Source organism: Clavelina lepadiformis, chromosome 8 (genome assembly GCF_947623445.1).
Source record: "Clavelina lepadiformis chromosome 8, kaClaLepa1.1, whole genome shotgun sequence".
Taxonomy (NCBI): domain Eukaryota; kingdom Metazoa; phylum Chordata; class Ascidiacea; order Aplousobranchia; family Clavelinidae; genus Clavelina; species Clavelina lepadiformis.
In genome coordinates, this window is record NC_135247.1 from 1,981,688 (window position 1) to 1,997,244 (window position 15,557).

Below are 15,557 nucleotides of genomic sequence, written 5' to 3' on the forward strand. Positions count from 1 at the left end.
CTACTAGTGTGCCTATAACTTAATTACAATTATACTTTTAAATTACTTGCAAATCGCCATATTTAATAAATTTCAGCAAAAAACGTTACACCGTAGTAATTTTGTGTCAGACAATTTCCAGCAACCGATCGCGAGCGAGAGAATTTCGAATTTTCTATAATTGATTTAAACGAGCTTTGACCGAATACAAAATATTGATCTGTATATGTGAAGACAAACCTATAAAGCCAATACAATGAAATAGAAGAAAATCCCATTGAAGGTTTAATAACATTTGCCGTTCTTTTTTTAGTTTACTCAGTTTATCAAAGAAGTGAATTCTTGATTCTTTTATCGAGAACCGCAACAATGTTGAGTAAGAATTTGTCTCTCGTCTTTGTCTTACTGTGTCCAGCCTTGTCCATGGCAAGTAAGTCGATTTTCGCATGAATTGTTATTTTAAAGCAAACGTTTCCTGTTTACTGTGTACGAGGACATACCCTTGGTCGTCCATACTATAGGAAGTAAAACGTCTCTTCAATTAAAAAATCTTAAACCATTTAATATCACAAGCATAACCTCTTTTTTTTGCATGTCGACACTTTGAAAAGAACCCCCTCGTCTCGTTTACAATTTTGTCTCTGTTACTGTCTTGATGACGTCACAGGTGCTCTGAAACCAGGAACTTGCTTGGGTACAAGCTCGGGATTGTCGATGAGTGTAGATCGCCTTCTTCATTATGGGAGGTTGCATCGAAGATACAGAAACTGCAGACTCGTTCGAGGAAATCTGGAATTGACTGGATTGGAAGCTTCAACCCTCGACCTGTCGTTTCTGCAGGTACAGCAAGTGTTCCATGGCTTTGTTCGACAAACGTTTTTCGTAATCGCTTTTCCCGCACTTTTACAGCGATGAGCTTGTAAATTTGTGAAATCGCAATTTTAACGTTAAAGCAACTCACCCTACGAGCAAATTGTAGCGAGTTACTATTCTTATCTACTGTAGAACGAATACAACAGCTAAAACAATAGAATACATTTTATTGATTAGATATTTCAGTTGAAAATAGTTGTACATTAGTATCGACCATAACGCCTGACTAAAATCATGTTTCCACTGTCTTGGTTCTTGTGTTCGTGCTACATGATTGACGTCACAATTTGATTGTTTGTGTTTAGGATATAGAAGAAGTTACTGGTTACGTCATAATAGCGCTTAATCACGTGGGTACCATACCGCTGAAAAATCTGAAGATAATTCGCGGCCGTGAGCTGTACAAAGGAAAGTATTCCCTCTTTGTACAGTACAACTACAACAACAAAGACCCCAGCGATGGTCTGAATAAATTGCTGTGAGCATTTTGACTATTATATTAGCCATTGTTACGTAATAGGTGAGAATGTAGTTGATTTGATTTTGAAATTGCACCCACGTGAAATTTATATTCATTTACTCACTTGGTAAACTGTAAATATTGATAACAAATTATGCTAATCACTAACCAGTCATATAAAATAATACTTACAGCTACACCAATTAAAAGAGTAACTACAAAACAAAAAGCTCCTGCGACTCCACACTAGCTTAAGCTGGGCAACCTGTATGACTTGAAACTTGTCAAATTTTCATTGAAATTTCCAGCTTCAACTCGCTGACTGAGATTGTCCGTGGAAACGTGGTCATCGACCACAACCCACAACTCTGCTTCATGGACACAATTCACTGGAACGACATACTGAACCCGGGGCAACGACGAATCGGAGACTGGGTGTACCAAATAGGAACCCGCAATAAGGAGCCCAGTCAATGTGAGTATCAACTGTACATTTTGTAAGAACTCCTGTTCGCCCGAGAATTTGTCATAATTTTGGATTTTGGATGAACAGCGAATGCGATTAACACATAATAACACATAACACATACATAACACAAGACATAATGCCTAAAAAAAACTTTTGTTTCAACGCAAAGGCGACAAAATCGGCCGGAAACATATTTTCTGGTATTTTTTCTGGCAATATTCGCAACAGGTGCAATAGGTCACGTGGTACAGTAATAGGTCACGTGGTACAGTAACATTAATAACTGTATAGTTTGCCCGGAAGATTTCCGATTAGTTATAACTGACATCGGGGACTTTCCGCAAAACGACTTTCTCCCAACCGGGTATTATTACCAACGCGCAGGTTGATCGAAGTTAACTGACTTGTAGGTAACGGAGAAAAGAGCTTAAAAAACATCAAGCGGCAATAACCGACGTTTTTTTCTGCACCATCGCTGACAAAAACTTGCAGATAAAAACGAAATTCGTCAGAAGATAATGCCGTGTTCGAATCAATTTGTTTTCTCTTAGATTCCATTTCAGAAAAAATTATTTCTTCTACAAGGTCATCCTCGGTTGTCGTAGTTAGGAGTAAAACGCGAAAATTACCATAAAAGATTACGTTAAACCTAAAGTTTAAGATTCCGTAAAAAAACTGACTGTATGCCCTTTCCTTTATGTTCCAGGTGCTCGGTGCCATGATTCGTGCGTGGCTGGATGCTGGGCGGAAGGAAGCGAAATGTGCCAGCAACGTGAGTTAAAATAAAAGTTTAGCAAAATAAATAACAAAAACAAAACTTTCGCCATGGAGCCGTGAACGTGAGTTTATAATCTTGCGCAGTGACATTAGAGCACTGTTCGCCGGAGTGTGAAGATGCCAGATGTCGTGGGACGACACGTGAAGATTGTTGCGATTCCGAGTGCGCGGTCGGTTGTAGCGGCCCCACGGCCAGGGATTGCACGGTAAGCTTTCTTTCCATGAGATAATAAAACTTTAGGAAATTGAAATTATTTCAAACTTATTTGTTCGTCAGGTCTGCCTTCACGTAAACAACAGTGGTTCGTGTGAATTTGCTTGCCCGCCTGAGTTCATCTACGACCCACAAGCTTTCCGTAACGTTCCAAATCCCGCATTCAAATACCATTATTTTGACCAATGCGTCGATAACTGTCCAAGTATGAAATTGTATGACATCACATTCCTTTTTGACGTAATTGCCTGCATATGTGCAATGAGATTGTTTGTTTTTAAGCTTGAAAGTTTTTGAAACATAACGAAAATGAATTATTTGTGACATCACAATGTCTTCAGGCAATCTTCTCATTGACGGCAACGGCTGCGTCAAATCTTGCAGAGTCGGTTTCCATAACAACGGGGAACAAAAATGTGTTCCGTGCAAAAAGGAAGTCTGTGACAAAGGTACCGGTTATTTATGATGTCATAAAGAGCAATTATGTAATTTGATAATATTGCTTTCCATGTAGAATGTTTTGGGGTTGGTCAAGCGGATGGTCCACTTGCTGATGCAAGAACTGTCGATTCTTCGAACGTTCACCACTTTACAGGCTGTACCACTGTCAAAGGAAACTTAGTTTTTGAGTCTATTGCTTTTGATGGGTGAGCAAAGGTTAATTTTCACGCGTTTAACTCGTTCGAAAACTTTTCTCATTGGACGAGCAACATCTTCATCACACTTCATCGTCATGACCTTTCAACCTGATTACTTTCTTATTACACGAGTTGCGATTACATGATGCTCTACCGCACATTTTCTTTCAGGGTTCGGGCTAATTAATGTGCAAATAATTAGTATGACGTCACGATTGAAACTACGTCATGTTCCTTACAGAGACCCTCATACCGGTCTGTTGCCCATGGACGCTTCCCAACTGGCGGCATTTAAAGACGTCAAAACCATAACCGGTACGGAAGATACCGCTTATAATTTAGTAGACTTTTACGGTATCTTTGTGATAGTTACACTGTCTTTTATTAACGTGCAATCACATAGCGTATACATTAGTTGAAGTATTTATTGTGGGAATATTATCAAGGTTATCTCCAAATCGTAGCCTGGCCGAAGGAATTCTCAGACTTTTCAATCTTCAAAAGTTTAGAAACGATCGAGGGGGCAGATTTGTATCGCGATATAGCGGCCGTGATCATTCAGGATAACACTCACCCTCTCGGACCGTTTTACCTTGATCAGGTCGAAAACTTTTTCTCCATCCTATCTATAATTTTATACGTTTTCATCTGAAGGTTTGACATTAAGTGCATAATTTGTTGAGGCGATTTTTGATGGAAAGATTTTCCGTTTGTTGCAATTTTTTGAAACTTTAACTGACAAATGTTTGAAAAAAACTAACTTTTCTGAGAAATGCGCGTTTATCGTTGCTTTAAACTTTAAAGCTTATCCTCAATTAAAAAGTGCTTGTAAAGGTCTCGTAATTAATACGACAACCCCGCGTTTTTCTCACAATTTTGACGTCGTAAATATGTTTGTTTTTAGATTACGTCATTGGGATTTGAGTCATTGCGGGCGATAAACTACGGTAACGTCTACATCGGATATTGCCAGAACCTTTGCTACGAACAGTTGGTCAATTGGACGTCTATTATACGTCATCATACGGAATACAGAGGCTTCAATAACGGCCTTTTGCTTCGTAAAAACGGAGAAAGCACAAAATGTAAGTTTCTGGATGAACCATGAGCAGGAAACTTTTTGTACAATGTAAGTTCACTAATTTACTTTCCAGGCAATACCACAACTTGCGACCCCGAATGTGATTCCAACGGCTGCTGGGGACCAGGTCCTGACCAATGTTTGCAATGCTCCCATTACTTGTACCAAGGGTCCTGCTTAGAGTCTTGCCCAAAGTCGGGAGTATATGCTGACCACAATGGTATGGTGTTATTGATAATTAAGCGCAGTCTGGTTTCTAATTTTAATAAGAAACAATACATGCCAATAACGGGCCACTGTATTTGCGTAAGCAGACTAACCTTCTGATAGATTCATGAACATAATATTTTAACCAGATGCCACTTATAATTTGCAGTTATTACAATTTATTAAGTAGGTCGCTGTCCTGGTTGAAGTCATTTTTTCTTTACAGAGAAGAAATGCGAACCTTGTCACCCGTTCTGCGACGGCTTGTGCTTCGGTAAAGGACCCTTCAAATGCATAACCGCAGCCCATTTGCGACACTGAATGCAACAAGTTTTGAAGGACACCAAACTTGTTTTTGAATAATCTTGCAAACGCTTCCAATTCTGTATATTCCAATTATTCTGCAACAATGTTCTGTATATACCAATAAATACGCTAGCAAATGGTGAAAATCATTTTCAGCTTTCAATAGAAATAGTCACAACATTTAAATTCTAGCGCAAGCTCAGGACTGGACTGTTGGTAGCCGCATCGATTCGCATTCTGGTGATAAATTTAAGTGCTGTGAAATAAAACACGGTGCATGTTATAGGGACGTCCCCTATTTCGATATATTTTGAGAACATACACATACAGAAATTTTTACGCATTCATCAGGGAACAGAAATGAAATAATGTAACGCGCAAGAGTGTGGTTTTTACTTCCTGAAAGCAAATTTTTTGGAAACATTCTTTAACATTAGAATTCAATCGATCAGGTACTTAACTGCGACATTCACCACAATAAAAAGGCAAGACATTGAACGCTTCATTCATAGGAGAAAGTAGTTTCTGCGTTTTTTTCCCTTTTTTGAACAGCCGTCTTTTAGACATGGAAGCGCGCAGACGCTGCGAGGAAAATTCTCCTTAAAGTAACAACAAATCTGCTGCGCTAGAATATAATCTATAAATCATATGAACTAAGTCAGCCGGGGTCATGGTAAAGACCAAAAATAGATACTTAACCTAACGTTTTCCTAAGTTGCTATAAATTGAATCCGGCAATAAGACATAGGCCAACGTTGGTTGTATTCTTTTTTTGGCATTTAAAATGGCGTCCTATTGAAAGGTTTAAATCAGTAAATAGGCGAAGGAAAAGAGTCAAGTGATATGATATCGTTATGCCTCATTTAAGTGGCTTATCATAATTACACAAACTTAGTAACGGGCTATTAGCAATGTATTCGTCACGCATCAACGCTGTGCTATAGTCTAGCTTCAAGTAACCTACTAGGCCTACTGCAAAGTCAATAACTTAACTTTGCCGATTTTTAGCAGCTGGTTTACCTGTTTACTTCCACAGAGTTTCGTACTCTGACAAGCATTACAATACTAAAACACAATTGGAAAAGGAGATTGTCAGTATGTGGTGAATAAACTGCTTTCAGTAACAACTTATCAGACAGCTTGTATTATTGAGCGACTTATAACAGGAATTAGACACAGACAGAGGTTCTGGTGGAACTCAGTAAAATGGAAGACAACAACCAGGTATGCATCATACCAGGCTCGGGCTGCTAGCTATATTGCTACTACTACTACTAGGATGATTTTGCACAAACTGCTATCCTTTTTTTTGCTATTCCATGAGACCATGACCATACTGCAGTGTAATTTATCGACACCTACAGCTAAAGTTCAGAGCGAGATGTTCAGACATGTGTGATTTATTATAGTAATAATGGTCCCATAGCCTACTCGTAACAAGTATAGCAAACACGGTCGCACATTGTTTTGCTCCCGCTTTTTGTAGCATTTTAATGCAAACTGTCACAAAGAATAAATTAGGCTGCACCCTACTACTGGCTATACTTTCATGCTTCAGTGAACACAGACTGGCCAAGTAAAATTTCTACATAGACATCACATTTATTTATAACTGATTTATCAAACTGTATACAGTACTTTTAATTTATTCACTTGCCGCTTTAATTTTTTTTATTGAACCTTCACAGGACAAAGAACTCTCTGAATGGGTTGAAACACCTGATTCCAGCTGCTTACTCTCCAACAATTTCCCGACGCTTCAATCATTGGCTGGAGTTGGCGAAGTATGGGTTATAACACTACCTGATCCTGTCACAGAAGGTTTAACTTATTAACTCATTTTTGGTCCATCAAATCACTCTTTCTTTGACGCGTTATTGCGCTTTAATTTTCTGTTCTAATTTATATTCTTTATGTGGGGTTGTTAAAGCCTGGAAACTTTGTCTTCTTTAGCACAAAGCGGAGAAACCAATTCAAATCGATGTATGCTGTTAAATGCGGAAAGACAGAAAATTTTTCTTGTCCACCAAGGTGACCCTTGTATTCTTAAAATAATGGATGATGAGTGTACATTAATATATGATATGTAGACCACCTCACGAAGGTCTGATAACCTATATAAACTTATGGTATCAGTTGATGTCAAGTAACCACTTAACGTTTATCGATCAGAATTCGACTCTGAACCGAAGGTGTACGCCCAAGACAAGGGATATGTCATGCACTTGTACGATCGCTGTGAACAGGTTAATTCTGTGAACTTCTATTTCGATTCATGGTGAACGTGTATGGTTGAATCTCACAAAATCCTATTTTTAAGTATTTTTGACAGCCTGTAAATATCAAGCGTTCGGGTACACTTCCAATATGAAATTAAAGGCAATTGAGTAATATATTACTTTATGCAGGAGGTTATTCGCATGACCAGGCCGTACAAATTCTGTACGGGATTCTGCTGGTGTGCTTCCATCAACCATTGTTCGGTTCATATTGACGTTGAGGCACCAGTCGGCCAACTGATCGGTACCGTCAAGCAAAGGTTCGTAGCTTGCTTAGGTCTATTAGTTTAAACTTTTGACAAACCATACTTCATGAACTTTACAACAATTAGATAGGCATAAGCTATTAGTCTAATAAACATTTACTAAACAAAAAACATTTATTTACTTAAATGTAAGGAAGCTCTGAAACCGTGTTGCCTTAAAATATACCAACCAATTCCTACTGCAAAGGAGCGACCGACCCGTCAGCTTGTAGGTTAGGTCGACAAGTGCGTAATACCCGACTGAATGCTGTTTATAAATGTAACGAAACTATTCCAGCGTGTCGTATTGGTACCCGGCGTTTGATGTGATCGGTGCAGACGGTAGAAAATTGTTCCATATCCCGATTTCAACTGACTCGACTGCCGTAATTCGCATTTATAGAGTCCGTGAACACAGCGCTTCATCGGCTGGGACCCTTTCACGGGACATCCGGTATCCTAAAATTACTTTAACGCGTGAGTGGCCATTTGTATATTGCACATTGCCTCTACAAAGCTAACGTCCCTGGTAGTTATTAAACATTATTTATTTTAACTAATTTTACAGTCCCGGGTGACTTGGACGTCAAGAATAAGGCCCTTTTACTCGGAGCTACTTTTTTGATTGTAAGAATTCGTTGCTTTTTTATATACAGCACTGTAATTTCGTCATACGGTATAACATTGTGGTTAACAGTTAATATATAACTATTTAAATAAATAAAAATAAGAAATTGCGGCGACTTGTCGACCTAAGCTGTTTGCAAGAAAATTATTTTAAGATGTTTGTAGTATAATTTTATGCAGCAAATGATTTTGGAATGCGAGATTCTAGCCCTGGGTTTCAATTTTGCACGGTTTCGAACGAAAAAGGCCTATTTTTATGCTACCATAAAGTGAAGAAATATTACTACAAAACACGTAATTATAAATCATTGATTATTATATACGTTGGTTACTATCACTTGTTTTCAAAGCAGTTGAGTCGAGGTCTCGTGAGAGAAACTCCGCTATGGTATTTTGACGACTAAGAGCAGAGCAGGAAAACACCATTTTGTCAAGTAAGTCCGACGAGATGATGTAGGTCAAGTAAAATATAAATAAATATGCAATATTAATTATGAATAATAATAAGAATAATAATTATTCCCGATAAAAAAAACGCTCAAAGGCGGTTCACAGCCGAAAGATAAAGACTGCATGTAACTTAAAAATTGTTGTAATATAAGCCATCATATAGCTTATGCTGTATAATATACAGTGTATATGATTTTAGTATTTTTTCCTCTGTTTTTCAGTCGTAACCCCAAATCGCTCAACTGCTATAATGTAGTAACGCAGTTGTTTTCTTAGGAAGTGCATTCCTTTGCCTGCGCTATAGTAGTTACCTATTTCGAATGAGCGCAATAAAGCTAACTTTACTGTAGTTGCCTTAAGATAGGAACAAACAACACGTTTCTGCAATTTGCTAAACAAAATTTATTTGATGCAATTAGATGAAAAATTTAACTCTTCCAGCCAATGGGCAAGCTATAAATGTTACAAACATATTTCATCTTTTCGCATATCAGATACTGATTTTATTTGGACGTTGTAAATTGATCATTGTTTGTGCACCATTACCCGGCTGTATTTATGACAAACAAATACAGTAGCTACAGGTTAATTCAAAGAGATTAAAACCCATGTTATAATCTTTTTAGGTTACTTCGTCCATGGTTAACACCACCAACCACGGTGAAAGTATTGAGCGAATTTTACTATTTTTATTTCCGCACTCCGTTTTTCTGAATCTAAGTGGCTTTGTACAGCGGTCAACTGTTAAGGCAAAGTTGTTGTCTTGCAGTTTGTTGTTTATATATTATGATGTTATTAGTACTTTATGTCGTGTGGTTAGCAATAAGCTTTGTACTATATTTTGGCCGTGTCTGGTATACGCGACCCGGTTTTGATTATTTCCGAATTACGTCATTCGTACTACAGCGCTTAACGCGTCAGTTCTGATATTGTGAGTCTGGTATTAACCGTCTACTAAACGCAACTCTATTCTATGCTCTGCAAACAGTAACTGTTTTGTTTACAGCAATCAATAATATAACAGTATTCGAGAGATTGACAGTTTAGCTTTGGTACTGTGATGCTTAACTGGCTATCAGGGGTGAATGAACGCGCTATCAATGGAGTCAGATTAGCGAACAATCGATCAAGCAATAATTAACAACAGTTCACAACCCCAACATTACGCTCAGTTAGAACAAAACATCCGAAAAAATCAGCAGCCTTCGTTGTTTATGAAGTCAAACGCAAAATATAGTGTAGGTTCGGGTTACATTGTGAGACATCAAAACCCATTTTGTTTATAGGCTGCCACTAAATATCAGCTACGCAAGATGACGTAATAGCTGCAGCTTATATAGGTTTATTCTGCGAAATACGGCAAAAGGGAAGTAGTTAGTTTTTAATTGGTTCTCTGGCTATATACCGCATATTCATAATGATGTAATGCACGTTTTTGCCCTCGAGTCTTTGTCACATTTGCCCGTCCAATTTGTGGAAATTATCGTCAATAACTACTGTACTAATATGTTTGCGACCATCTGCTTTAGCACAATGTTTTCGTTCCCACACTGAAAACGAAAAAAAATGAAATTAATGAATTTATCATCAGTTAATACTGTGTTGTCTACGCCTATCGATTATGAAAAATATAAGGTTAGTCGGCTAGGCAGTTTTACCACCACATTCCAAGAGTTGCGATAATATCGGCCTACCAAACAATGGTTTCCAAGCCATAATAATTAATCAACAGCAACCAACAAAAACAATTTGTAGACGTACGAGTCAAGTCAGTAAACATCATTATTGGAGGCATACGTTGAAAAAAAACCCAGAGGTACTTAACCGTGACGCCACTTACGAGCATTCTATAGTTTGTGGGATTTCTTTGGTTAAACCCAGTTTAAAACTGTTTTGTGCGCGCAAAGTGCTAAAGAAGATAATAAGAACGAAAACTAGAATGGACGATTGAAAATTAAAACTTAGAAGCAAAAGGTGCTGGTAAAGAAAGGCAGAATGAGTGTAACTTTTCGTGACGTCAAAACATGTTGGTTACGTAGGCCTAATTGCTTCCAAGTTATTGGTTGAAAACGACTCTATACAGTTTTCGAAGAAAACGAATAATGTTATTTGAACAACTTATGTCTACTATCAGCTAAATTGTTAATACAGTATAAGGCGCCTGTATGTGTTTTGTTATGCAATAGTAGGAATTAGACACCGGCAGATATCACAATGGAGGTCAGTAAAATGGATGACAACAAACAGGTATGCACAATAGGCCCGTTTGGCTCAAGCTGCGAGCTATAATGCTAGCACTAGAGAATAATGACTTGGCGCAAGCTGCTGTCGCGTAAATTGTTTTCTTAGTTGCAGAATGATTTATTGGCATCGAGTTAACATGCAACATCACGAAGTAACTTTTGCGATATGGTAAACCACTTGAACTTAATCTAGTGATGATGATATTCTGTTATTAATATAAAAACCTATACCCGTCTAAAACGCACCTTTAAACCTACGCTTAGCATGCATAACAGCCTCGTCGCTTCATCTATTAGAGAGCAGTATAAATTTTTTGAAGATTGTCGCATAAAGCTTTTTATTTACAACTAATTAAAGCAATGCGTTTATTAAGTTTAAGCCTAAAATGTGTTAACTTGCAATTCACGCTTTCAATTTCTTTATAGCCTACCTGGCTTTAGCCTGCTTTTTGACTTTTCATAGAAAGAACAGCCTAATTGGGTTGATACTCACTATTCCGGCGAATTTTTGAATTTGGAGCCGTTGACCGGAGTAAACGAGGTATGGATCAAACAACAACCTGCTGATGTCGTTGAAGGTGTTTATTATAAGTTTTTCATTCATGACATAGTCAATTTTTAATGGCATGTTATCAACTCTTTTCATCATCCTTTACCCTTCGTACGTATTGCTCTAATTCACATTCGTCTTGCGACCCTATTAATGCTGATTCCTCCGTTTATTTTTCAGTACGGACCGAGGGAACTTTTTCGAACCAACATCTTCTGCTAAATAAAGAAGGACAGAAAATGTTTGTCGCTCATGAAGGTAACCTTATATGGCATGCGTATAATAATAGGTGGTTGAACGGATTACAGCAAAGCAGCCTAATGCGTGATGTCAATAAGTCGTGGGTGAATGTACAGTACAACTTGTCTTTAACAAGTTTGTCGAGATTAGTGTTCCTGCAAAAGTTGTGTGGTAATGTTGACACGAGGTTATATTAACAAATAAATTAACATTTTCCACTTACAGAAGTGGATTCTCAAGCCAAGGTGTTTAACAAAGCCCGGGGATACGTCATGCACTTGTATGATCGCTGCGAACAAGTCAGTTTTGTAAATCTTGGGTTAGTTTGGGAATTAGTAGTAGCATAGATTGAAGAAATGTGATTATTTTGCGTGGGGATTAAAACCCCGTATATGCTTGTAAAAAGGTATAGTTTCTTTAAAAGTGAAATTACTGAAAATGCAATTAATCGAAAAACCCCACATGGGGCTCCCTAAAATTTTGTATGCCACTTTAGTTTGCCCAGTTTGGTGACTTTTACTCAAGTTAATGACAAACATATATGGTTGAATCTCGTATGTTTACGTGATTCCAATTAAACTGGATACGAAATACGCTAGGAGGAAAATTGAACAATATATTACTTTATGCAGGAGGTTATTCGCTTGACCAGGCCGTACAAATTCTGTACAGGATTTTGCTGGTGTGCTGCCATCAACCATTGTTCGATTCATATTGACGTTGAGGCACCAGTCGGCCAGCTGATCGGTACCGTCAAGCAAGGGTTCGTTGCTTGCTTGCTTTAGGTCTATTAGCACTTGTAAAACTCTATACCTCTAACTGTATATACTGCATGTTTCATTGCAATAACTGTAGGCCTGCATATTACAGTAGTTCGGTATAGGCTGTATAATATGCAGTGCATATACATTTAAGCTGAGAAAAGCATTCTTCTAACTTCAGTATTACTTAATGAATAAAATTATTTGAAAAAACTTGTTGCCAAAAAAACGCCTGCAAGTGTAGACTTACTCCGTGAAGGAATGAGACTGTGGTCGATTGGTCGGCTGGGTAAGTAAAAATGGTCAAACAAGGAAAACTAAACCAACTGTGTGATTGTAAAAACTATTCCAGCGTGTCGTGCTGGAGTCCAGAATTTGATGTGGTTGATGCAGACGAAAGAAAATTGTTCCATATCCCGATTCCAATTGGCCCAGCTGCCGCAATCCACATCTGGAAAGTCAACGAACACAGCGCTTCGTCGGTCGGTATCATTACACGTGATATGCGGGATCCTAAAGTTGTCGTAACATGTAAGTAATGAAACGCTACGATACTTTGATCTAATACGTTGCTCTGCCATTTACAAGTATATCTTTTGCAAATTGCTTTACAAAACCAAATAGTTCTTTTCGCCAATTGAGGTGGTTGTAACATGGCATTAAGATTAATTGATGTTACATTTGCAGTTCCAAGTGACTTGAACGTCAAGTACAAGGCCCTTTTGCTTGGAGCTGCCTTTTTGATCGTAAGATTTTCTTGATTTTTTTACATACTGTAACTGCAAGTTATCTTACAGGCTACAATTCTGATCATATTTTAGTCATTTACCGATTTTCAACCTGTATTTGCAATTAGTTTAAAAGATGTCGATATTTATTTGGGTTTTTTATAATGATTCTCGAATGCTCAAGTTTTACAGCGCTTAAAGTTTGGATACTGTGCGTAGTTCTGAGTTGCCTTATAATGACTATTTCAACTGTACAGATACCCTTACACTATTTGAGCCACCTGGCACATTGCTGGAGACAGTTAAAGAGGCGTCAAACACCAAAAAATGCCATAAAATCTTTGTTTGTTTTATTATACAGTGAATTTACTAAAAGACTGATTACTCGAAAAATTCTCCATGGGGCTCTCTGAAATTTTGCATGTCAATTTAGTATGCTTTGAACTACCATTCCATAAAATGCCATCAAAAAACCATGATTCAAACTTTTTTTACAGAGACGCAAAATAAACATTAGAATTTTTGGTCAAAAAACCTAATTTTAGCTACTTTCATGTTAATTTTCAGCCAAATTCTGCACGCGACCTGGGACATTGAAGTACACCAACTGCTAGGGTAATTCCCAGGCTACAAAACAACTCCAACCATGCTGCATTCTGATAGGTCTAATTATGTTTTTTAAAGCCCTACGTAGGACGTACAACAAATTCATAAAGATCTTAGTTTTAGGTGTTTGATGCCTCCTTAATGCCAGCGTTAGTTTTCAGTATATGCAGGTTTATATCAAGTTCTGGCCTATTTAATTTGCAAGATAAATTACTAAGCTAGTACTAGTAATATACGTATTCTACAAGTTAGTAGGTTAATAATAGTAAATATAGTAGACTTGTAAAACGTATAGAGTATAGACTATACTTATTCTGTTACATTAGAGTGGAACTATTGACCTTTAGACTGATGTAATCTAATAAAGTGAGAAATGAATAATATTTATTAGATATTATATTCTAAAAAGTTTTGTTTTTGATGCAGATGAACCTAGTTTTTGTGGATGAAGGTTCACAATGGACCTACCAACAGTAAAGAGCAGTGAAGGGAAAACGCCATCAAATGACAAGTAAGCCCGATTATGCAATGTTGGCCTGTAGGCTGAAAATTAGTAATCAGCCACATTAGTAATTATTATTATAAAACTTGCGATCTATTATTACCTATGTATGACTTATAAGTGTTTTTCTCTATATTTCAGAAATAACCCTAACTCCTATAATGTTTCAACTTTTTGAAACCAAATATTTTTTGTTGTCATTCTATTTTCCTAAATCAAAGGTTCTACTTTCTAAATTCAGATGAAATATGGCACTAAATTGCCATAACCGAGTCAAGTGAAGTTTTTACGATACAACTCCGGATGGAAGATTTTTTTACTTATGTAGTTATACATTGACAAACTTTCTGTTTGCCCATATTTCTTTTAACAAATTTTTAATCGGTAAATATTCGAAATATTCAATGTTTTTTAAGATTAACTGCAGGAGATGCAACTACAGTACTGAGTTTGGTCCTTAATAGAAATAAGCTCACAAATAAAGCTTCACATATTTGTATGCAAAAAGTTGCTAGTTTTTGTTGAGGTCAAAAAAACTTAGAATAGGTAGCCTATAGATATTGAGTTCATGTTTGTATGAAAGGCGTTCAATTTATTCTACAGAATTGTTTGACAATCAGCTTTAATTGATAGGATGATTAGTAATATGTGTTTGGAACTAATGGGCGTCAAATAATTAGAGTCATAACCAAGTTATCAAACTTGGTGATAACTTGTGCTGCAGATACCTGGCAGACTTATACCTGACGCCTATACATTCATGTAGACTATAAAATTTTATCTGTTTTTTTTCCAAAAAGTTTGTAGAAACACTATGTATGAAGTGTGTCATCTAAAAATGATGTTTCCGTTTCTCCATTTTCAAAGGTTTTGATTTTGGAAATATCACACAAGTGGAAAAACGAATTGCCTCTTCTTTTGAGTAAGCGACACAGAACTTCGACAATTTAAATTCAAATGTTTTCCTCAAGTCTGTAGGCTACATGGTAATGTAAGCTCACAAATGAAAACCTAATATATACACAGAGAAGTATATAAATAGAAGATTAACGTTTTACTAAATCATAAGTACAAACACACATCACACGGCTAATAATAAACTTGTTATGTGTGCCAAAAGAATGGGCTCTTTATTTCATTCCATCTGCAGTGCTGTACATATTGCTCAATATCTGCACGTTATGGACAAAAATTGCCCAAACTGTTTACAAATGCATATTCTTAGCTAATATCAAAAGATATTCTTTAAAAAGAATTCCACATCATTCGCTCAGCTTGCGTTCGTAGAGTTTTACGGTAGCCTATGTTACAATACGCATATC

General features: G+C 37.1%; 3 protein-coding genes across 8 annotated transcripts; all 3 read left to right on the plus strand.

The window, feature by feature from the left end:
* The first annotated feature begins 292 nt into the window (after positions 1–292).
* On the plus strand, positions 293–5,175 carry LOC143468335 (receptor tyrosine-protein kinase erbB-4-like). The gene is made up of 14 exons (XM_076965478.1): positions 293–409; positions 647–819; positions 1,158–1,330; positions 1,621–1,787; positions 2,488–2,553; positions 2,643–2,764; positions 2,836–2,977; positions 3,114–3,221; positions 3,287–3,419; positions 3,652–3,725; positions 3,857–4,011; positions 4,315–4,495; positions 4,565–4,711; positions 4,925–5,175. Exons 1-14 carry the CDS (start codon positions 349–351, stop codon positions 5,017–5,019), a joined length of 1,797 nt encoding a protein of 598 aa, XP_076821593.1. The 5' UTR covers positions 293–348; the 3' UTR covers positions 5,020–5,175.
* A 632-nt stretch (positions 5,176–5,807) lies between these two features.
* On the plus strand, positions 5,808–9,370 carry LOC143469508 (phospholipid scramblase 4-like). 4 transcript variants are annotated; one of them, XM_076967233.1, is made up of 9 exons: positions 5,810–6,228; positions 6,693–6,825; positions 6,958–7,035; positions 7,177–7,250; positions 7,413–7,543; positions 7,827–8,005; positions 8,097–8,155; positions 8,506–8,589; positions 9,232–9,370. In XM_076967233.1, exons 1-8 carry the CDS (start codon positions 6,211–6,213, stop codon positions 8,557–8,559), a joined length of 726 nt encoding a protein of 241 aa, XP_076823348.1. In that variant the 5' UTR covers positions 5,810–6,210; the 3' UTR covers positions 8,560–8,589; positions 9,232–9,370. The 4 variants fall into 4 exon arrangements, with proteins under 4 accessions (XP_076823347.1, XP_076823348.1, XP_076823351.1 ...); XM_076967235.1 differs by having other exon boundaries at positions 5,813–6,228; positions 8,509–8,589; XM_076967232.1 differs by lacking the exons at positions 8,506–8,589; positions 9,232–9,370 and adding an exon at positions 8,336–8,434 and having other exon boundaries at positions 5,808–6,228.
* A 1,346-nt stretch (positions 9,371–10,716) lies between these two features.
* On the plus strand, positions 10,717–14,742 carry LOC143469509 (phospholipid scramblase 1-like). 3 transcript variants are annotated; one of them, XM_076967239.1, is made up of 9 exons: positions 10,717–10,852; positions 11,312–11,426; positions 11,579–11,656; positions 11,864–11,937; positions 12,271–12,401; positions 12,752–12,930; positions 13,087–13,145; positions 14,160–14,244; positions 14,377–14,742. In XM_076967239.1, the coding sequence occupies exons 1-8, from the start codon at positions 10,820–10,822 to the stop codon at positions 14,208–14,210; spliced, it is 720 nt and encodes a 239-aa protein (XP_076823354.1). In that variant the 5' UTR covers positions 10,717–10,819; the 3' UTR covers positions 14,211–14,244; positions 14,377–14,742. The 3 variants fall into 3 exon arrangements, with proteins under 3 accessions (XP_076823354.1, XP_076823353.1, XP_076823352.1); XM_076967238.1 differs by having other exon boundaries at positions 14,457–14,742; XM_076967237.1 differs by having other exon boundaries at positions 14,477–14,742.
* The last annotated feature ends 815 nt before the right edge of the window (positions 14,743–15,557 follow it).